This window comes from Trachypithecus francoisi, unplaced genomic scaffold, assembly GCF_009764315.1.
Source record: "Trachypithecus francoisi isolate TF-2019V2 unplaced genomic scaffold, Tfra_2.0 Lachesis_group4, whole genome shotgun sequence".
NCBI classification, from domain to species: Eukaryota; Metazoa; Chordata; class Mammalia; order Primates; family Cercopithecidae; genus Trachypithecus; species Trachypithecus francoisi.
Window position 1 is genome coordinate 55,402,295 of NW_022681469.1, and position 24,861 is coordinate 55,427,155.

Consider the following 24,861-nt stretch of genomic DNA (forward strand, 5'->3'; position numbering starts at 1 on the left):
TATAGGCTCCCCACTGAAATCAGGCACCTACCCAATGCACTTGGAAACTCACTCTATCTCAGCTGCCAACCTTCGAGTTTTTCTAAACTGTTTTTAAATGGAGTTGGGAAGCCCCAACTGTTACTGAAAGAGCAGCCAGGAACTCATGGTTATACCTGGATCCTGCCCACATCCATAGAACCCAGAACTCTTGGCTGCAGAGGTAGAAGTGAGGCCATGTGAACTGCCCTACACTGAGAGAAAAGTGTGGAGAGACCTCTACCCTTGGAGAAACAGACATTTTGTTCTCCGCGTTGAGATCTTTCCTTTAGATTATAAAATGCTTGTGGTAAACAGGTGAAATCTCAGTAGTGCCTACTACAGGATTCAGAGTCAGGAATTCCAATTTGCAGGATACATTAGGAAGATGAGGAGAAGCAGTGCTCATCAAAGGGGACATGCATTGTACACGAGCAGTGTAGGACACAGGAGTGGGGTTGGAAGATAAAGGCAGCTGCAGGAAGGTAGACTGGATGCCTTGAAGCATCTATTAAGACATCTAATAAAGATCTGCTTTAATAAAGCAGAGAAAGTGGTTAGAGTACGGAGAATAATAATAAAAGCTAATATTTATGAAGTTCTTATTACTTACTTGGTAGTATTCTAAGGATTTTACATGTAAAAGTACTTTATATGTAAAATGCTTAAAATATAAATATAATAGTAACAATTTACATATATTATTCATTTTCTTTTTGCAATTTAGAGAAGGGAATAATGATCTAGTTTTACTAGATTTTTTTTTTTTTTGATACAGGGCCTCGCTCTGTAATACAAGCTGGAGTGCGGTGGTGAGATCATAATTCACTACAGCCTCCAACTTCTGAGCTCAAGGGATCCTCCTGCCCCAGCTCAGCTAATTATTTATTTATTTGTTTGTTTATTTTTTGTAGAGATGGGTCTCTTTATGCTGCCTGGGTTGGTTTCAAACTCCTGGCCTCAAGCAGTCCTCCTGCTACGACCTCCCAAACTTTGGGGTTACAGGCATAAGCCACTGCCCCTGGCCTAGTTGTATTAGGGTCTTAACAGAGAGAAAAAGGGATGGGCTTGGATGTAACAGGATGTAGAAACCAAGAGAAGCACAGCTGATGGTCAGGACAGGAGGGTGCTATGGAAATTCCTAGGTATAAGAATAAAATCTTTCCTAATACTTGGCATATGAGAGGTTGAATTTATCCTTATAGAATGTCAATGTGTTGCCATCTTGAAAACTGTAAATTTGCTCACTTAGGATTTGTTTTCTATGTTTGGCCAAACTATTAACAATAAAAAATGAAGCTTCTAAGGCTATTACTTGAGTCTAGAAGTAAAATTTTAAACTATGATTTAGTCTCCTTCCATCTTAATTTTCTCCTGAAAAATAATTTTATCAGCCTGGTTTTACATATAGTAACTTCTGGTCTAGGAGGCTAGTTTCTGTTTATTAGAGGAAGGAGCCCATGACAAGTAGAAAAACTTTTCAAACAACATGATCCTGCAATCCCTCGAAGTCAAGGTTAATCATAGAAGAGTGCTAAGATTTGCTTTGTGTTCCAAAGTTGGCAAACTAAAAAATATATATTTTATCAGCGAAGTGAAATGGGCTCTACTGACTCAAAGGCAGATGTAATAGAACCAGGGAAGAAAGGTAACATCAGACTCAAGGTGAAGAAGCCTAAATACATAAGGTATGACAATCTGGAAGAGAAGGGATTTCTCTAGTTGGCTGCCAATTTACATGGTACTAACCACGTTAACCGGACTCATTGATCTCTGCTTTGGGGCCTCTGCACATTCCCTTCCCATTGCCTGGAATTCTCCTCTCTCTCTCACTTTCTTCTCTCAAGTCACTTCTTCAATAGTGTCTTGTCAAAGATACCTTTTCTTTCCTCTTTTTTTTTTTCTTGAGAGGGAGTCTTGCTCTGTTGCCCAGGCTGGAGTGCAATAGTGCAATCTCAGCTCACGGCAACCTCCGCTTCCCGGGTTCAAGCAAGTCTCCTGCCTCAGCCTTCCAAGTAGTTGGGACTACAGGCGTGAGCCACCACTCTCAGTTAATGTTTGTATTTTTAGTATAGACGGGATTTCACCATGTTGGCCAGGCTGGTCTCAAACTCCTGACCTCAGGTGATCCACCCACCTTGGCCTTCCAAAGTGCTGGGATTAAAGGTGTGAGCCCCTGTGCCCGGCCAAAGAGACATTTTCATCAGCACTCCCTATCACCTTTACCCTGTTTTTCTCTCTCCATAGTATTTATGATCACCTGATAGATTACATAATTAACTACTTTTTTGTATCTGCCAGCCCCCAGTGGAATGTAAACTTTGTGAGGTCACAGAACCCATCTGCTTAGTTCACTGCTGTATCAACAGCATCTAGAACAGCCGATCACTCTGCAGAGGCTCAATAAACATTTGTGGAATGAATAAATGAATCTCCCATTCAGTCTGTATTCATCAGTCTTGCCCTTTATCCATCTCTGGTTAACATCAGCTCATAGACTGTCTATACTAGTCCCTTTATTTCTTATGGAAGGGAGAAAAAGACAGTTCAGCACAGTAGTTACAAGTCTAGACTTTGAAACTGCCAAATCTGCTAGGTTTATGACTGGCTTCATTGCTTCTCTAACAGTTCTGTCCAACAGAATTTGCTACAATGATAGAGACATTCTGTTCTACACTCTCTAATGCAGTAGTGACTAGTCCCATAGACTAATTGAGAATTTGAAGTGTGGCTAGTGTAACTAAGACAATGAACTTTTAATTTCATTTCATTTAAATTTAAATTTAAGTAGCCACATGTGGCTACAGGCTACTATACTGGACAGCTGTAGCTGTATGATTCTGGGCAATATTTCCTAATCTCTCTGTGCCTCCATTTCCTTGTCAGTTAAATGGGAATAATAATAACACCCCTCATATTATTGTTGTAAGGATTAAATGAGATAATATGTAGAGCACTGGAATAGTACTTGGTATAAGGAAAGCTGTCAGCAAATAGCACCATTGTGAGCAAAAGGAAGTAGCTTTGCAATAACACTAAATCTTTACTCAAATATGACAATGATACCAATCTAACATATTAAAAAATAGGGAAACAAAGGCATTTCCAAAAAATAAGGTTATAGCAAATACGTGATAAGTTGGAAAGTGGGGTAAATGTAAGGGAACTCTAGAATAGTGTGTCAAAAAGTTAGAAATTTTAGATTATAAATGTTACTTTTTAAACATTATACTTTAAGTTCTTGGATACATGTGCAGAACGTGCAGGTTTGTTACACAGGTATACACGTTCCATGGTGGTTTGCTGCACCCATCAACCCATCATCTACATTAGGTATTTCTCCTAATGCTATAAATGCTACTTTTTAATAAAACAGCAGTTACCATAGCAGCCAGACATCATAAAGTCATTTCAAAATCAAAGGCAATGAGCATCTTCTTAAAGAAACCTTGTGAAAAATGTATCTGAGCAATATCATAAAAGGGCTCCCTTTTATGTCTGGGGTTTATTATACAGAATAATTCCTTTGCCAACACTTTTCTCTAGCTTTCAATATCTACTTTACAACTGCACTCAAGATTCTACACATTTTTCTTATTTCTTGGGGTTTATTAAAGAAAACCCTCACAACAGTGGAAAAGGTAAAACAATTATTTTATAAGAAAAAACAATTATTAATATCTCTTAGGACACCACTTTATTATTGCTCTGCAAAGCAGCAAATTGATGCTGCTATATTTTGAAGGAGACTTGAATTAATTTTTTATTATCTCATATTGTCTTTTTGTTAGCTTCTAAGTAAAATGTTCTTTCTCTACCTATATAGGTTTTTTTTTTCATTTATAAATGTCATGCATTTTTGTCTTCCCATAGAATTTTAACTTCAAGCCAGATTTGTGAAGAAGAGAAGGAGGAGAAGAGAGGGAGGAGGATGGAAGGAAAAGGAGGAGGCAAAGGAGAAAAAGAAGAAGACTGGAAGAAGGAGGATGAGGAGAATAAAGAAGTTCTTCAGCTCCCTGATTAGACTTTGCCTGATCAGTCTTCCTCTTGCAACCATTGCATAAATGTCTAAATGGAGCAGGGATAGTAAGAAGCGCACAAGGTCACTGCTGCTTCTGACATGTGCCAGTCTCATCTGTTTAGCATCTTGAACTATACTGCAGTGTCTTTTTGTCTTTTTCTTTTGTCCTCTAGATCTTCCCACCTTGCTCAGTTTTCAGATTTTATGGTTACCTTGAAGGCTGAGAACAAAAAGAATTTCTTTTGGAAACCTATCTTTTTAAAAACAAGGTTTATTCTCCAATGTGTTAGTGTTTACTTGGCTCTATAATGTTTTTCTTCTTTGTGTTAAGGTCAGACATTACAAACCATAGGACCTACATATCTGATTTTAACACAGTATCTTTTTTTCAGTGCCAAATTTCCCTAGTCAAGGTGAGCCATTTAGAATATGTGTCATTCCATATTTAATACACAAGATGTTAAAGCACAAACAAGTTTGTTTCATAGTTCATCGTTTTTAATCTTGAAATAAAAATTGAATCTGTTTTCTTTTTTTGAGATGGAGTTTCACTCTTGTCGCCCAGGCTGGAGTGCAATGGGCAATCCCGGCTCACTGCAACCTCCGCCTCCTGCGTTCAAGTGATTCTCCTACCTCAGCCTCCAATAGCTGGGATCACAGGCATGTGCCACCATGCCGAGCTAATTTTTATATTTTTAGTAGAGACGGGGTTTCACCGTGTTGGCCAGGATGGTCTCAATCTCTTGATCTCGTGATCTACCCACTTCGGTCTTCCAAAGTTCTGGGATTACAGGCATGAGCCACTGCACCCCACCAAATCTGTTCTCTTAAATAGAGCTTAGATCACATAAAAATGATACGATCTCCCATTGCGCTGACTCTGTGGGAAAAATCAGTATATTAACCCTTTCTCTAAAAAGAACTGAGAAATTGTTTTTATACCAGTTTCTAAAAGAAAGCTTTGGATTGTGACATCAGTTTCATGTATTAGAAAACAAGGCAAATTTTTTTTTTTTTTTTTAAGATGGAGTTTCTCTCTTGTCGCCCAGGCTGGAGTGCAATGGGCGATCTCGGCTCACTGCCACCTCTGCCTCCCGGGTTCAAGTGATTCTCCTGCCTCAGCCTCTCGAGTAACTGGGATTACAGGCGCCTGCCACTACACCTGCTAATTTTTGTATTTTTAGTAGAGATGGGGTTTCGCCATGTTGGCCAGGCTGGTCTCGAACTTCTGACCTCATGTGATCCACCTGCCTTTGCCTCCCAAGGGATTACAGGCATGAGCCACTGCGCCCAGCTAGAAAAGAAGGCAAACTCTCAATAACAAGCAACCTAGGCACTAAACTACAATGGAGAGTAAAACAGCCATGGTCCCTGTCCTTAGGAAGCTTCCAGTAAACAGGCTACAAGGAGCCATTACAGCTCCTTGCAACCCTTCACCTGAGCCTCAATGATATCATTCTACAGCACCCAATTCCTAATTCCAAAAAGAGGGTTAAAAGGGGACACACCCCTGGAAAGTTTCATACCTTGTTCTGTTCTCCCCTCACTATTACCAAATCCCTAGAAAGGCCTAGTATGGAAAGGATTGACCTTTCTCAATAAATAATGGAGTAGCAATGGCTTGGCAACACCAAAATGTGCATGATTTTTTTTTTTCTACATTAAAAAAGAAATAAAACAGTTAAGTCACCTGGAGTTTTTATAGAAGAGCAATCTGCCAGGTCCTTTATACTTCTTGTTCTTTCTGGGACTACCTTTCCAGAGTGATGATAAGATGGTGATGATGGTGATACTAATACCTAATGTTTATCAATGTTTTCTGTGTACCAAGTCTGAGATAGGTACTATTTTTAATCCTCATTTTACAGATGAGGAAACTGAGGCACAGGTAGGCTAAGGAAGTGGTCTAAGGTCATACAATTACCCTGTAAAAGAAGGATCCACCACACAAACCCAGATGTTCTTGCTTTGGAACTTATGCACTTATCTAGTGTGGTATAATGGCCGCCACAGTTTTCTTCCTGGTAATGCAAAATTATTTCCGGTCTTATGAAGAAAACTAATCCCGAAGAGATCCTCAACATTAGAAAGTGTGTTAGTCTTCATATCTCCTCTAATACACATAAAAGGAATGCAACAGGGAAGGATAAATGAATGAGTGCAAGAAGAACAGAAGGAGTGAGAATCCAATTACAGTATTTCTATTATTTCATTGGGTATTTTTATTTTTATAGGCGAACTAAAAGAAATCAACTACACTACATACGTATGTCACTGGAAGTGGAGACCTTCACTCCTTTGCTCCTAATATAGTTTATCTCAGAAAACCATGATGCTAACCCAGTATGAGAGATTCATGAGTTTTAAGTAGTCAGTTCAGAAACTACAATTACTTTGCATGCATCTATCTCCATTTCTCCCATCCTGTTCCCCATTGAGCAATGACCCAAAGTGGTGACTTGGCACTTTGATGTTTGGAGTTCATGTGGCCACAGAGCTAAGCAAAGGCAATAGACTATTATTCGTGGAACTTACATTTTGGACAATACAGCAGAACAGATGCCCCAAAAACCCTGCCAACTAGAACACTTAAAAATATGGAATAACACTTTGGGAGGCCAAGGTGGGTGGATCACTTGGGGTCAGGAGTTTGAGACCAGCCTGGACAACATGAAAAAACCCTGTCTCTACTAAAAATACAAAAATTACCCAGGCATGGTAGCACGTGCCTGTAGTTTCAGCTACTCAGGAGGCTGAGACAGAAGAATTGCTTGAACCCGGGAGGTAGCTGTTGCAGTGAGCCGAGATTGTACCACTGCACTCCAGTCTGAGCAACAGAGCGAGATTCTGTCTAAAAAAAAAAAAAAGGAATAAAAATTCAAAACTTTAAAAAGCATGTATGAGTGAGCTTATAGTAAAGTAAGACATTATTAGAAGAAAAAAGCAAAAATCCAAAGATGTAATGGAGCACTAAAGCTGACATTAACCATGGGGGTATCAACTGACCACTAGTGGTTAAGGGTTTTTTCTCAGCTTTTCCATATCATAGAAAATGATACTAGTACAATAGCAATTGCTAGAAAAAATGGGAAGGTATCTGGGAGCATCATCTATTATGCTAAATGTAACTTTGTAAAGCCATTTATTATATTTACGTCATGTAACATAAGAAAAAAATTGAATATAAAGTACTAAATATTAAAAATATATTGAACATAACTTCAATAAAAAGTATATGTAATTTGTATAAACCATGCCACAGAAATATTTGTAAATATTTTAACAAGTAACTTGAGCTTTTTGTAATGAACATAGAATTTTGTCATTTTATATGATGCTTATAATGGTTGCAGGCAATTCCTGCTCAAAACTTATAATAATAACCTTTTCAAAAATCTCAGCATAGACAACCTATTTTATGGGTTGTTTTCCCATAAAAGTTGTAATGGCTAAAAAATTAACAAACTTGGTAACCAAATTAAAATTTAGAAAAGGAACGAGAGAACAAACCAAAGAAAATAGAAAATGGAAATATTTTAAAAAGCAAAAATGAATGCTACAGGACAGAAGAATGTAATGGAGAAAATCAACAAAGTTAAAGCTGGTTCTTTTAAAAAGACGATAACAAAACGTTGGCAACATTGAGCTAAAGAAAATAGAGAATACACAAGCAACCCTTATACTATTACGTGAATATATTAGGAGTAGCTTTATGCCAACAAATTTAAAAATTTAGATAAAATAATTGGACAAATTCTTAGGAAAATGTATCTTTACAAACTGACTCAAGATGAAATAAAAAGCTTAGATGAGTCTATAACAATTAAAGAAATGTAATAGTAGTATAAAAATCCTTCCATAAAGAAACACAAGGCTCAGTTTTATGCGATAATTCTATTAAACATTCCAAAAACAGATCATTTGATTCATACACAAAATTTTTTCTCAAAGACAGAAAAAGAGAGAGACTTCTCAACTTTCATGAATCTTATGTAACACTCTTATCCAAACTAGGTAAAGACAGTATGACAAAGGAAACAAAAAAAGACCAACTTTACTCATGAAAATACTTTTAAAAATTATAAAGTAGATCTACCATTTGATCCAGCAATCCCATTACTGGGTAGCTATCCAAAGGAAAATAAGTCATTATACCAAAAAGACACTTGCATGCATATGTTTATTATAGAAAAATTCACAATTGCAAAGCTATGGAACCAGCCTAAATGCCTATCAGTTTATGCATGGTTGAAGAAAATGTGGCATATATACAGCGTGGAATACTATTCAGCCATAAAAAAGAATGAAATAATGTCTTTTGCAGCAACTTGGATGAAGCTGGAGGCCATTATTCTAAGTGAAGTAACTCAGAAATGGAAAACCAAATACTGTATGTTTTCACTTTTAAGTGGGAGCTAAGCTATGGCTACGTAAAGGCAAACAGAGTGATATGATAGTCTTTGGAGATTCAGAAGGGGGAGGGTGGAAGTGGGACTGGGGATTTAAAAACTACACATTGGGCACAATGTAGACAACTCGGGCTACAGGTGCTCTAAAATCTCAGATTTCACCACTATACCATTCATCCAGGTTACCAACAACCACTTGTGCCCCAAAAGCTACTGAAATAAAAAAATTAAAAATAAAAATAATATACAAAATATTAGCAATATAATCTCATGATATATGGCAAATTTGGTTTGACTTTTTAAATGCACAATTACTCCAATATTAGAAAATCCAGAATTATAATTATCTTGTCAATATATATTAATTCGGAAAAGTAATTTGATCATTTCAACAGATGCAGGAAATGCATTCAATAAAATTCAACTTACATTCACAATTTAAAAACTTATCAATGTAGGAATATAAGGGGGCTTCTTTAACCTAATTAGTATTTGCAAAAATAAAAATCTATAGCATATGTCATTCTAAATGGTGAAATATTAAAAGCATTTCATTTAAAAACAGAAACAGACAAAATTAAACAATATGCTACCCAGGAATGTGTACATCAGTGATAAAGCTATAAGAAAATGTAAGGTAATAAACACAAAACTCAAGACTTAAGAAAGTGGCTACTTCTGGGTAAGAGGGGATGTAATCAGGGGAGTGGGTAGCAGGTATACAAATGGTCGCTTTAGTATGGTTTTTGTAAACCACACACACACACAAATATAAAATATATTATTCATAACATGAGGCAGATGAAGTGAAACAATGGTTCATTTTGCAAGTGTGAGACAAAACCAAACTGATGGCTAGGCTAAATAACATTTATAACTACAATAGGTATTTAAATCACCTTCTCTTTCATTGTATAAATTCAAGCTTGGCTTTTTTTTTTTTTTTTTTTGAGACGGAGTCTCGCTCTGTCGCCCAGGCTGGAGTGCAGTGGTGTGATCTCGGCTCACCTCAACCTCCACCTCACGGGTTCAAGCGATTATCCTGCCGCAGCCTCCCAAGTAGCTGGGACTACAGGCATGCACCACCATGCCCGGCTAATTTTTGTATTTTTAGTAGAGACTGGGTTTCATGATGTTGGCCAGGCTGGTCTCGAACTCCTAACCTCATGATCTGCCCTCAGCCTCCCAAAGTGCTGGGATTACAGGCATGAGTCACCACACCCAGCCTTTGGCTTCTTATAAATCACATTTCTACACTTAACTTGGAAAATACTTGAACATATTTGGGGAAAATTTTCAAATGAACTGCTCATGGCATCATGATACTTGGAGACGAAGAATTATAAGTGAGACTCATTCCATTTCTTGAATAGCTCTATTATAATTAAAACTGTAGTGAATAGGGACCACCTCACACAATCATTTGGTTGGCTTTCTAGAAACTTTGCAAAAAAAAAAATCAATTCTTTAATAATATGCAAAAGAAGGGAATAGCCCTTATGAAATGCAAACTCATATTGATTGTAGAATTTTCTCCTTTGTTCTCTGCACACTACGTGTGGCCAAAACATTCTAAGCATTCCCACAGTAGTACTAGCATGCTGAATTAAATTGCACTATCAGTACAGTTTCAAATGTTCTACTTGGTTTGTTCACACACAGACACTTTAGTGGGTACTGGGGCCATAGCAGGGCATTGGGGCTAATGAGGGAAAATTCTGCTGAGGATTAAAAAGAATGCTCTCTGAGTATAAGACGGAAAAAAGTATTGATTTAGAGAAGGGAAGTGTGCTTTTTGAAAATTTTCCTCTAAAGAACTTTCTGCACTTCAGTTTCCTAAAGAGATAAAATAGGAACCAGCTTGAGAATTTGTGTCTCCTTTGAGTGGTGTTCAGTGGATAATGCTATTTGTGGGTATAACAGGAACTCATTCCTTTCCTTTTCTTTTGTTTTATTTAAGGAAATGGAGACTGGAATATGTAGGTAGGAACCAGTAATTAAATTAGGTGCCCAGTTTTTCATTCTTATTTTGTGAAGCATTATTTGCCTATGACTGCGGTCCATGTTCTGAGTTATCTTAAACATTATTTTTTAAATTCTGAAAAGTCCCTAAAGTTTCCCAAGAAATGGGATTTCCAATCCTACTTTTTAAATTTTCAAAACAAGTTCAGGCACCTGCAGAGACATAACTATAATGCATAGCTCATGACCACCAAGACCAAATGGCTGTTTAGAACCTTACAGTTCTGAATTCCTCAATTTCTTTTGAAGTATCCAGGGACCTGCTCAAGTCATTCCCATGCATTCATCTCCAGTCTAAGAAACAACAACCAAAATGTCCTGATGGGGATGACCATACCAATGAGTTCTCCAAAAGACGAGGCCACTGGAAGTCACAGCAGCTTCTTCAAAGGTCAGATAAATTATAGAGAGGGATTTCAAAGCATTTTATATTAAGGCAAGGGGCTGCAGAAATATTCAGGAGGAGCTGGCTTTTCCCTTGTAGGTAAAGGAGTTTACTCTTCTACTCTATGTTTTTTGATAAATCCTTTTTCTTATTCTTTTTCAACCTTCATATTTTATCCTCCACCCTCCGTCCTCCAGAATATCATCCTACAGGCAGTATCAGGGAGAAAATGACTCTGGACCTGACCCTGTAAAAGGCAAAGTTCTGAGAAGTACAAGATGACAGGGCTGGAGCTCCCTCTAGAGCCCATCCTGCTGACAATGGAGGGGTCTTCAGCAAAGTGAACTGGGGCTGGTGGATCCTGACCCATTTCCCCATCCTAGCTCATCTTACTGGAGAGCCCTTCCAAAGACTGAGAGGTCTGGAAGAGCAGAACTATTCACCATGGCCTTCAAGACTGCTCAGTGATGCTCACTGGCGTCTCCAAAAACAGTCTGGTCAAACAAACTTATTTAGTAAGTTCTCTTGTCAAAATCAGCTCTAAATAGTCACCACAAAAGGAATTTGGATGAATATGTAAAGCAGAGAATGTTCCTTTGCTGATTGTTTAATCCAGTAGTTTGGATCATAGTCATAGATGTAGTCACAGCAAACTTGATAGTCTGATTTTATAATAAACTGATGACTTTAAAACTAATGACTTTGAAACATTTATAAGAAGCAATGATGTGGCTGCTTTTTTACTTTCTTTAGAAAAGCTAAAGAAATATAAGGACTTAACATGTTAGTGAAAACAGAACAACATAACCTTCATTTGAGCATAAATCTGAAAATTTTAAATCACTACCTTCTTTGCTTAGGAAAACAGTAAAGATTCACAGATGAGGGATTGAGAAACCTCATTTTCAATGTATTATAGTTACATTTTGAATAGCAGAGGAAAATGCTATTTCTAATTTGTTCCTGATGTTATTAGAGATGGAGAATATTCAATTTTGCTTTCAATAACTGTGAAGAGGAAATAATTTGGGTAACAGCTGATAATATTTCTCTATCATTTGGAGGAACTTAGTAAGAATGACTAAATGTTCAGGTCTTAACACAATTTAAAAACTGTCTTGCCATGCATTCCTCAAAACATGGCTTCCTTTTTTTAAGTTTGTTTAGTTGCAGTTATCAAAGAGTTCAAAATGATCTCCAAAATACATTCCTATTATTTTGAGTCATTACTCCAGACAAATAAAATGGAAGAGCTAGTCCTGTTAACACAAAATTAAACTCTTAACTGAATCTGTTGTTTTGTTAGTAATGCATACAATTCATTGTAAGGATCACAATAGCATTTTTATAACACCGTGCAGTTTACTAAAAATGCTTGCAACCATTTTCTTAATCTCAAAACAAAGTACATCCAGCATACACAAATTGTGCTACTCAATTGCCTTCATTAGGTAGTACATTGTAAGTTCAATTTTTCTGTTTACTAAATTTTGTAAACACTAACCATGCCTCTGGCCCTGATCTCTTTAGTAGTAGTAGTAGTAGTAGTAGTAGTAGTAGTAGTAGTAGTAACAGCAATCATAGCTAACATTTTTTTGAGTGCTTACTATATTCTAGGTACAATTTTAAGTGTTTCATGTGCATTAATTCAATAATCCTAGGGATAAAGAAAAGAGATTTTATTTAAAGTTTCATTAGACTGAGAACATTTAACTTTAGATGCCTACTTGTCTTTCTGGTTTTTCTTTATTTTCTTTCTGCTTTAATTTCACTCTATCCTTGATGGTTTGCCTAACATTTACTTTCTTGGTAAATACACAGCAACATTTGGTTAGCAGATGTTATTTTTTAAATGTCTATAACTTGCAATCTCCTTTTTAAAAAATCTGGAATAGAATTGTATAAGCCTTAGAAAAATTAAGTCAAGAAAATGAAAAGTCAAAAATAGTTAGATGACTTACCCAAAGTCATCCAGCCAATAAGATGACAGGTCAAGATGCAAATATTGACCACACACTAGCTTCCCTTCCTCACCCTGATCCCCCCAGAAACTGCTCAAGTCTATTATTACCTTCTCTGGAACTGTGTCTGTGCCTTAGCAACTCTGTCCATCTTCACCACCACCATCAATAAGTAAATCTATTATGAACACCTCTGCATTTAATTTAGGGCAAAACTGGATGACATAGAGCCAATAATGTGGATGCTGCTCTAGTCCTGTAGGAATTCACAGTCTAAGATTAATGGCAATAATCTCAGAGGTGTAACCAAGGGGGCATTAGGGGAAAAGAACCACCGCAGACTCTAGGTTAGAGAAATGAAAAGGATGGTATGAAGGCTAGCTCATCACACGTAAGTATGCTTGAAGAGGAAATTCTGGTAAATACGTAATTATTTCCCTGTAAAGAGCAGCTCCTTCCTTGCATGGTGATACAGAATGGTGAAAATGCATATTGAAGACTTACACTAAACAAATGGACGTTACACTGGGTGGCAAAATAAAGTGGTAGAATGGAACTGCAGTGGGAATCAGATGCGTGTTGATCTCAATTTTTCCAAGGTATTCTTTTGGCAAGACTCTGAATTTCTCTCAGACTTAGTGGAAACATGCTGTAGGCCAAAGAAAGAGTCTGATTTTGGCTCAAACCACTTATTGTCTCTATGACCTTGAACAAGTTCTTTTGAGTAATTTTTTAAGCCTCAATTTCTTCATCTGCAAAATGGGTATAATAATACAAACCTTGTAGGATTGTTATGAGGGTTAAACTAAAGGTTTTTGCAAGTGATAGTTGCTCAATAGTATTTACTATTATTTCTTTTCTTCTTCTTTTTTTTTTTTTTTTTTTTTTAAGATGGAGTTTTGCTCTTGTTGCCCAGGGTAAAGTGCAATGGCAACATCTTGTCTCACTTCAACCTCTACCTCCTGGGTTCAAGCGATTCTCCTACCTCAGCCTCCCAAGTAGCTGGGATTACAGGCGCCTGCCATCACGCCTAATTTTTGTCTTTTTAGTAGAGACAGGTTTCACCATGTTGGTCAGGCTGGTCTTGAACGCCTGACCTCAGGTGATCCACCCTCCTCGGCCTCCCAAAGTGCTGAGATTACAGGCGTGAGCCACCACGCCCGGCCATGATTATTTCTTAATCAAGAAAATGAAAAGATTATGTTAAATGATTTTTAATGTCAGTCCAACATTCAAAAGCCTATGAGTCAATATCTACTTGACACAAGGTTATATACCTTTGTTAAATGGTTTTTAAGCCATATTGTTTCTCAGAGGTGGGCCATGTCATTTTTTACAGCACAAAAGGTCAATCAAATCACATCTGGATTTTGACTGAAAATAAGTCTAATTTTCAATCAACCCACAATTTAATTGGGGATACATTAGCAATAAAAGTCATAAATGGAGGTGAGAAAATAAAACCAAAGGAAAAAAGTCTCAAATTGCTTAGGTTAAGTATGTTTTATCTAATCTAGCTTCTAATACAAAATTAGCTATGAATAACTTGTATAAATCTTCCACAATTTTCCAAAGAAGAGATGATTATTTTCCTAAATTCACACTAAATCATCTTTTCTCTGGAATAGTATTGTTCAAACATTGTGACTACAGCCTACAGTAAGTAACATATTTTACGTTGCAACCTAGTCCACACACGTGTGTAAATATGTAAATGAATTTAGAAAATAAAAGTTTCATAAGACCCTTTTTATATGCCTTGCATTAGTATTTTCTACTCTGTTTTAATCCAAGTTCTAATGTTGATTATCTACAAACTGATATTATGACCATTAAAAGGTCATCAACCATGGTTTTTAAAACACTACAGTAGAGCATTCCTTTCTCTATCAAGGTTTTTATAACATATCAAGTGGTCAGTACTATGTTTTGTCCAGTCAACTGGTTAAAATGTAGATATTCAGTTAACTCACATTTGGCATCACACAGATCCACAATATCGCTGGCTATTAATCATTTGAATTTTGGATGAATTCAATTAGTCTAGTTTGTAATTATACATGTTCTTAAAATGTTCTGTAAATGTATTTACCCAAATGTTCACTGTAAGTACCCTTTCCCCATTAAAGGCATTATACTACAGAAATCAATTTAAACTCACAATTTATAACTAGGTTTTCAAAGAGAAACTATAGAAATGCTTTTCATCAAATTTTACAATGGCCTATTCTTTCTTACATTGCCTTATTTTAACCTTTCTCCTTATTTCCACCTGCCACACATCTAGTATCTCTCCCTTTAAATAGCTTGATTTTAGAGTCTATTATAATTCCTTGATTAGGGGTGAAGCCATAATTTTTCTTTCTTAAAAACTGGAATTTGCACACAGCTCTGCACCATATGACATATTCTAGCTCTCTGCTTATCCTGTGCCAATACATTTTTAAGCCATTTATTGTATCAAATTCAATTGGCATTTGATGTTACAAAATTCCACAGGTTTTCTAACCTTGAATTTCATTGTCTCTTTACTATTCATACTTCATTTACTTTTGGTGTCACTATCCCTGCCATTCTTCACAGCTGGATTGTTTGGCTGTTTTTGTTGCTGTTGTTGTTGTTTGTTTGTTTAATACTGAGCCTTCTGTCAATTATAACACACATTTCCCATTTTGATTTTGCAGCACCTCACTCTTGATCTTCACTGAAACCAACTAAGGGCCATGCAGAAAACATTCCCTCCAGATCATTTCCAGAAGGAGTCTACAAACACTTAAATAAATTGGTCTGTGATATATGTGTGCATTCTGTACGAAAGCTAAAGTTGAATCCCCTTCAAAATCCTATCTGCCATTGTTCTCTAACAGGGCAAAGAATGTGGAAAACTCCCTTGATTAGTTAGGTTGTGTACGTCTGCTTCTGAGTTAGGGCCTCTTTTCAGATCTACAACTATTTTTCATTTATCCCATTATTTTACACTGCCCTTCTACTTAAGCCCTTTCATTGATAAGTCATAATCTTAAAATTTCATGCAATTAGAAGATGAACTTCACTCAGACAATCATTTAGGATCTTTCTTCCTGTTGAGCACACATAGCAGCCCCTACCCTGCTGCAGCCCTTGGTTTCATTAGGGTGGGGGAGATATCAGAACTCAAGTATGGCAATTCTGTGCCAGCAACTCTATTTCCAAAAGGTTTGCTTTCTTCTTTCATTCTACCCAATAGTAGTCAGATATGGTTCATGTCTATATTGCTGGAAAAAGTATTTATCTTCCCCTTGCAAACCACTTATTTTTCTGTTTTTTTTTTTTTTTTTTTCCGAAAAAGGTGAGATATGCACTCAAGATTATAGTTAGGACAATTTAAACTATGAATAGTACCAGGATCTTGTGCAGTGGGAGTATCATAGAACTGTAGCCATAATTTGAGCACTTATGTCTTTAATTATGTTATTAGTTATGTAAACATTTAGGATGCTGAGGGAGATTATTTCTGTTTTTCAAATGCCTCAGTGACTTTTTATAACAGCATTATGTTTAAGTCATCAAATAACTTATCTACTATTTGCTATATGAAGCAGCCTCTTGCTCTCCATCACCATTACTATCTTCTTTTTATTATTAAGAATAAAGGTCGGCCGGGTACGGTAGCTCACGTCTGTAATCCCAGCACTCTGGAAGGCCAAGGCGGGCAGATCACGAAGTCAGGAGATCGAGACCATCCTAGCTAACATGGTGAAACCCCGTCTCTACTAAAAATATAAAAAAATTAGCTGGGTGTGGTGGTGGGCACCTGTAGTCCCAGCTACTCGGGAGGTTGAGGCAGGAGAATGGTGTGAAACCGGGAGGTGGAGGTTGCAGTGAGCTAAGATTGCGCCACTGTACTCCAGCCTGGGTGACAGAGCGAGACTTTGTTTCAAAAAAAAAAAAAAAAGAAAAAGAAAAAGAATAAAGGTCAGCTCCTTGATCTTTCCTCATATCAAATAAAAGTTCCAGTTGACTCATTACAATAAGGAAAATTCACATTCATTAAAGCTGGTGCTGACTCCTAAAGTTCAAATATATTACGGAAATTACACTTTAAAACTAGCCCAGTTATTATGAGATCAAGCCCTCAAAGTAGAATTCTCCTAGAGCGTTATTTGCTTCGTGCCAATGTGATCCAAAATTCTCTCTACTCCTCTCCCCATAGTTTATCTCCTGATACCACACAGAGAAGTGCACTGAGCCACATACTGGAACTCTAGCACTCTAGCTATATGCTTTTCTGTTCTTTCTTTATTTTTTTCATTTTACTCCCTTTGAAAGATTTCTGAGGTATGTACCTACAGTGCAATATACTAGCCTAGCCGTCTGGATTCTCTTTCCTGGGTGGTAGCAACATGCCAAACAAAAATTACCAAATAGGTGTTTTCATATTAAGCATCTGATAGCACATTCTGGTTAGACTTTTACTATATTATTTACTTACAGAAGTATAGAAGTAATTTATTATATTTTACAGTGGAAAAGTTGTTAAATGTGCAGCCTTGCACCAAGAAAAAATTCCTAACAATATATTGTATGGGTTATATGGGACTGGGTATTTTTCACAGATGTTTGCTTAAAATCTCACTTTTATAAAAACTGTTTTGACATCACATTATTTTAATATATGCGACATCTCTTCAATTGCCACATTTCTTGTCACATTACATATAAGGTAAATGTGTCTAAATTATGCCAGATTACTTTCTTGTAAGTTTGTCTTGGCAAATAAAAAATTCTTTTTTTATTTTTGTTAGAAAACAAAAACTGCCCCCTCCAGCAGTACGCATCCTTTCCTCTACATGTGGGAGAAGATTTGAAATGCTCTGGTAGAGGAAAAGCCTCTCTTTAGGGTCACTCCATGGCACTGAACTTAGGATGCATAAGCAGCACTTTGGAGCAAGAACTCCCTTTCTCATACTGCTCAGCACCAGCCAAAATAGTAAGGACAGAAGATTGTCCTGAACATTGAGTCTACACCTGAGTACATCCCGGTTTTGTCCCCTCTTCAGAGCACCCCATCAGAGCTCAGCACATCCAGAATCACTCTATCGGAGAGGGCTTGGCCGACTCCATGGGAGTCCAAGAAGAGCACATCTGCACTGATGCCAAGTAAGAAGTGGGAAAGCCTGGAAAATATGTCTTTTCCTGTCTTTATTGCTCCTGAAGGTACATAAGGAAATCCAACCTAGAACAAGTCCCTGCTCTTTATGAAAGAAAACCCAATCTCTTCATTTTTACATAAAGCCTCCATTTTGGATGACGTGGGGATTTTTAATGAGAAAATAAATGGTAAGGGAAAATTTGCTGAAGCCTGAGATATGATTATCTCCCAATGCTGTAATAAAGATCATTACCTACACATCAGAAAGCCTCTGTTTGGCAGATAGCTCATCACAAATTAGGGTGTCAAGTCACAACCATTGTCATCAAAGAACAAAGAATAGTTCCTTCAGTGTGGTCACTACTAGTGATGCCACACACCACTGAGAAATGAGTATCATGACTTTCAAAGTACACAGCATTCACTTCTCACCACAACATATGGAAATTTTATTTTATTTTATTATTTTTTGAGATGAGTCTCACTCTGCTGCCTAGTCTGGAGTGCAGTGGCATGATCTCAGCTCAATGTAACCTCCGCCTCCCGGGTTCAAGTGATTCGCCTGCCTCAGCCTTCTGAGTAGCTGGGATCACAGGTGTACGCCTCCGTGCCTGGCTAGTTTTTGTATTTTTAGTAGAGACAAGGTTTCACCATGTTGGCCAGGCTAGTCTCGAACTCCTGACCTCAGGTGATCTGCCCGCCTTGGCCTCCCAAAGTGCTGGGATTACAGGTGTGAGCCACTGCACCCAGCCCAACATATGGGACATTTAAAGTCCTTTTTCCTTTCATTCTTCACCTAATTATTCATTCTTTTTAAATTAATTAACTCAACAAAAATTTGTTGAATAGCTACTATGTGCCAGATATACACATACTACTATATGCCAGGATATAGTAATAATAGCAAGACAACAACAGCAACCATACCCAACACTCATATAGAGTCTGCTTACTATAAACCAGACACCAAGTATATACATTAGCTCATTTAGTCTTTGCAACAGTCTCCTGACAGGTACAATTATACGCATATTTGCAGATGAGCAAAGATTAATTCCCCAGGTCACACAGTCCATAAATGCCACAGCCAGGCTTCAAACTCACATCTTTTAACTCCAGTTTCCATGCTTTTGACCTCTATGCTGTATAAAGAAAAACAGGCAAGGCCTTATGGAACTTTCAATGTAGTGGAGAAGACAGAAATTAAATAAACATGGAAATGTGCTGTAATTTCAAATGCTAATGAGATCTATAAGAAAACAGGAGGGTGCCACAAGATAGGATGGTATAACATTTCAAAGGCTCTTCTTGCAGGCTAAGAAATACAGTGATTACCTTTGGTGATTCTCATCTCACCTAAACGACAAAGTTATAAAATTTAAGAAAGCAAGCGGGGTAAAAAGAATTTGGCAGAACTAAATCTGGGAGGCTAGGGGTAACAGACTAAACAATTCACCCTTTACCCCTTGCCATGGCCAGGCTTTGCCATAAAGCCTTGCCATCTTGGTGGCCCTTCTTGCTGGTACCCTCAGCATGATACAGATGAGGAATCAGGGGAATACAACCCATTCTGTCCCCATCTCTCCTTAATAAGAAAATCCAATCTGGATCAGGTGTCCCATCTCCACAGATGAAAGTGAGTATCTTTCCTCATCTGCTGCCTTTGACCAAGAAATGCATAACCGATGTTTACAAAACCTTAAATTCCACCTGAATACTTCAGCTTATAAAAAAGAAAAAGAAAACAAAAGATTTATTTTGCCTAATATGGTGAACACATGGGCTTCTGGAAACAATTCAAGGTATGGCTTATAGTCATTAGAACAAACAAAACGTGGTTTATAAAATGTGGTTATTAGTAGACTCAGAAACCAACGGAAATAATTGACTTAAAGAGAACAAGAACATAGAAGCAGAAAATCAGGTTCCCAGGGGAAGAAAATTCCCTTTCCATCCTGATTTTTTTAAAATCTGGACTTTATTACCCTGCTTGACCAATTATAAATCTACTCCTTTCCTTTTAGTGTCAGAGAAATCACACAGAAAGAAGAAAACCCTCTTTTTTTTTCCTTCTGAAGAAATTGCCTTTCTACAGATTTAGGAAAGTTTTATATCTCTTATTATCATTATTTATTTTATGTATTATTTTTATGTCTCCAGTTTTTATATAAGACATGGTCTGTACATACAGGATTACATCCAAAGACAGTACGATATATTAACTCCTAATTCTGTGCTTCCTAGTTTCACGCTACTGTGTTTGATAAAGACTTAGAGTGAGGAAGGAGAGGGTAAGGTGTAATTAAATGTGCTTCACACACCTAGATGAATGAGCAACATCATTTTCAGGTCCAATAAATAAATTAATTTTTCTGGTTCATCGTTCAGAATCATGAAAATAATAATTTTTTATATTGTAATGTCATAAGAAGTCTCCTGTTTCATCATCTTAAAGTATCACTTGAAATAGGATTTTGGCTGGGCGCAGTGGCTCACGCCTGTAATCCCAGCACTTTGGGAGGCCATGGCAGGTGGATTGCTTGAGGTCAGGAGTTCGAGACCAGCCTGGCCAACATGGTGAAACCTTGTCTCTACTAAAAATACACAAAATTAGCCTTGTGTGGTGGCATATGCCTGTAGCCCTAGCTACTCAAATAGAAGAATAGCTGAAATAGGAGAATCGCTTGAACTTAGGAGGCAGAGGTTGCAGTGAGCCAAGATCGCACCACCGCACTCCAGCCTGGGTGACAGAGTGAGACTCCATCTCAAAAAAAAAGAAAGAAAAAGAAATAGGATTTTATATTCTACCTGACTACATACAGTATGTTAGTATATTAAAAATGCTTAGACAACTAAATATACAAGTGAATAATTTGATGTCCAATGAGGGATAAACAGTCTTGAATAAGCAAATAGTACATTAAGGTCTCATCTTTCATATTTAGCAAATTACACTTGAGATTAGCCAGCAAACAATAGGCAGGAGAAGCCTACTAAACATTAAAAAGCAACAGTCTAAAGGCTAAACTTTTTTTTTTTTGAGATGGGGTCTCACTCTGTTTCCCAGGCTAGCGTGCAGTGGTGCAATCTTGGCTCACTGCAGCCTCCACCTCCCGAGCTCAAGAGATTCTCCTGCCTCAGCCTCCCAAATAGCTGGGATTACAGGTGCCCACCACCATGCCTGGCTAATTTATGTATTTTTAGTAGAGATGGAGTTTCACCATGTTGGCCAGGCTGGTTTTGAACTCCTGACCTCAAATGATCCACCCACCTCAGCCTCCCAAAGTGCTGAAATCACAGGCATGAGCCACTGAGCCAGGCCTAGACTAAACTTTCAAAGTAACTTACAATAGATGTTAATTTTTTTGTTAGTATCATGAGACTTAATTTTTTTTAGAAAAACCCTGAAAACCATGTTAAATGTAACATTCTTTAGAAATATCTTCTATATGTTATTCCTTAAAAATCTGTGAATGAGTGACAGATTCTTATTTGACCTGTCATCAGAATCCATTCTTCTTTTATGGATATACTTCACTAATGAACAAAATCATGTCCTATAGTTTACCTAGAAATAAAATACCAAATAATTGCAAATAAAGGTTTTAAAAAGTATGTCACTTAAGGATCTGGACTTCTCCAAAATGAAGTAAATGTCCTTACATCTTTAGTACAAAAACTATCCCACATTTTACATGACATGGAAAACAGGATAAACATTGATGTCAAATGCCTGAGAACAACATTATATTTCACTACTCCAGGACAGACAATCTTTGTGTGCTCTATTCCAGAAAGAGAAAAGGAAAAAAAAATAAAATAAACCTTGTAATGGTTGCAGTTTGTATTAACTTCAAAGCTGGTATTTCTTTCTCAAAGATCATTTTCTTTCTGTCCTTTAAAAAAGCGGGGGGTTGGAGTATGAAACCTCATAACAATCAAACATTGAAGAGTATGTTGTTGAGAAAGCACCTGCAAAGTATTTTCAGACCTTTGAAAAACGATGTAATTTGAATCACCTGTCTAAATAGGTCATTTAACTTAGAAAAATTAAAATTAGCTGTGCAGGGTCAATTCTTTTTCTACAGCATCTGCATCTGGTGTGTCCTCTTCAAAGTCAAACCAGAGCTAAGTGTCAAGAACAGACATTATACGTGAAACTATTCCAAATCGTACAGTTATTCTGCTTGAAATGGCCATAAAAGTTAACATTATACATAAAAACATAGAGTGAGGGGATGCTACAAAAAGTTGGGGATGGGGGTGCAGAAGGAGACGCAGACCTCACATTTCAGGGCGATAATGGTATGCGTAAAGCAGGGAGTCTCCACTGGTGCTCATTTCTTGCTTTTCACATACACACTTTTACAATAAATGGCAAATCAAAATCAGGCGAGACAAAACACAAAATAAGTACTTCCACACAAGTGTAGTCTCCGACAAGCTTCATCTTTCGTTATCGAACTAGCAGTATAGGATTATGAACCTTAACGCTATTGTCCAGCACCTTTAAGTATTTACTCATCCTACAATACTCTGGTAAACTCAGGGATTGAATCCCTGCTCCCCAGAAAGCCTTCCCAGGAATACAATAAACGACAAAATCTTGAAATATCTTAAAAATGAGAACAATAAAATAAAATGCAAATGAGAAGTTTAGCTGCCTAAGATATTCAGTGTTCTTCTACAACCAGACCATCCATAAAATCAAAAGGATGTCAACAATGTTGGAACAGAAAGGTGTCAGGACCATTGGACCCTTTACTTTAGAAGGGAGGGCACCCAAGGTGGCTGGCAGAGAGGCAATCGGCATCAGGGGAAGTACAGTAAGGAGTCAGTTTTGTTTCAGGACTCTTCAAAGTCACCAGGAAATGTACCCCATTCTTTCTGGGTTTAAAGTAACTTTGATGCACAGAAAAAAAGTATTTTCATAGCCTCCAGCTGGCAACAATATCATCCACAGGCAAAGAGTGATCGGAGATACTAATGAAACAGATTCTCCTCTCTGCCCACTTCCCCAAAGCCACTTTCCTAAAATGAGATTTTGAGGAATCTTGATTTACTAAAGACTTCTCTGTTTAAAGATGAAATGGAAGGACCTTTGCACGGACAAGGAGGCAAACTGAAGACTTGACACTGAGGAACTGCTAAAGAATGTTCTAAGCTACATTTTTCTTACAAGGGGGAAACCCAAAACAGAATTAAGATCTCTTCACCTCCAGATGGAGGAGAAAACATATATAACTGCCCGGGACGGAGAGAAGCAGTATCACTCCAGCCACCGCCCCTCGCCCCCATTCCCAGGATCAATGGCAGAAATAGTCCCAGCAGCAAGGGGCAGGGCAGGCTGGCTGCTCCTTCCACTACGACCTCTCCAAACTCGCTTTTCACTTCGCCCTGTTAGTCCCTCCTTAGTCCCTCAGCCCGGACCCCCAGCCTCATCTCTCTAAGCGGCCACTTCTCCGCCGCCCAACCTTAGTTCTGAGCGGACTCGGCCCCACAACCGCCCTGTCTCCGGCGCGTCCCTCTGGGTGGCGTCCCCGACACTTGGGAGGCTCACAAAAGCCCCGGGACAAGGCGCCAGCGCCGGGGCTGGGGAACCCCGGGGGTTCCGGCCTCGCTGGGCTCCCGCCCCCCCCGGCCCCCCCCACCCCCCCAACACCTCAGCGGATTAGGCGGCTGGGCTAGCAACGGCGCGCACAGCCCGCGTCCCTCCCACTCTGGCCCCTCCCCGGATCGGGCGCCCCGGGGTCCTCCGCCTCCGCGGAGGTGAGCGCGCACTCACCGGAGGTGAGCTGCAGCCAGGCACATATCTTGTACACAGTGGCCGTGTTGCAGAAGAAGAAGAGGGTAAAGCAAACGATGCAGGCAATGATGAGCATCATGGAGAGGCCGATAAAGAAGGAGGCGGCTTTGAAGGCGCCCGAGGGCAGCGTGGAGAAGTCCGTGAAGCTGCCCCTGCAGGTCAGCTCCCGGGAGAAGCCGTTGCCGATGCAGTAGTGGAAGAGCCCGAAATAGCCGGCTTGCGGGGTGTCCACGCCGTCGCCTATCCAGTAGGGCTGGATGAAGCACACCACGTTGACGATGGCAAAGCAGATGGTGAAGATGGCCCACAGCACGCCGATGGCCCGCGAGTTCCGCACATAGTTGGTGTGGTACAGCTTGGCAGCCTCCTGAGCCGGGAGCATCGCGGCGGCGGCGGCAGCGGCGGCGGCTCCGGGCATTCTCCCCCTCCTCCTCCTCCTGGTCCTCCGCCTCCCCCCGCCTCTCCGCGCGCAGGAGACACACTCACGGAGCCTCGCGCGCTGCAACTCCCCTGCCTCCGCCTCAGCCCAGCAGCACCAGTTTCAGAGTCTGCATTCTCGCTCCCGGAAGGAGGGCGGGGGAGCGCGGAGCACCCCTCCGGCTCGCCTGGCACAGCCTCCCGGCTCCCCTCCCTTCCTCCCTCCTGGCCCGGGCTCCGGCCCTCCTCACCACTCTCCACCCCTGTTCCCGCCGCCGCCGCTGCAGCTGCTGCAGCTGAAGGCGGCAAATCCCTCGTGCAGCACCGCGGCGCGCAAGCCCGGGGCGCCCCCCACTCCGCTTCCCGCCTCCCTCCCCGCTGCCAGTGCCCAGGGGCGCAGAGGACCGCGGCGACCCCGGAACGCCCATCAAGGGGTGGACACGAGCCAGAGAAGCGGGCCTGGATTAGGAGGGCGAGGGTAGTCTAAGAAGGTGGCAGGAGCACCCATAGGGATCCTAGAGGCAACCCCAGGATCCTGGTGGGTGTGAGGGGCCGGGCTCGAGAGGCTGATTCAGGGAGCATTTCATCACCGCACAGCAACGTGCTTCGACCTCTGCATCTTTGCAGAGGCACGAGGGGCAGCGCGGCAGATGCAGGCAAGAAACGCCAAGGGAGAGGAGGTGTACAGCCC

At 39.3% G+C, this 24,861-nt stretch overlaps 1 protein-coding gene across 1 annotated transcript in view; it reads right to left on the reverse strand.

Moving 5' to 3' along the window:
• Positions 1-24,298, reverse strand: part of LHFPL3 (LHFPL tetraspan subfamily member 3) — a 646,233-nt gene extending 621,935 nt beyond the window's left edge. The window contains exon 1 of the mRNA XM_033193216.1: positions 23,733-24,298. Coding sequence (XP_033049107.1) covers positions 23,733-24,171 — 439 coding nt within the window. The 5' untranslated portion in view covers positions 24,172-24,298. The remainder of the gene's footprint in view (positions 1-23,732) is intronic.
• Positions 24,299-24,861: the final 563 nt, after the last annotated feature.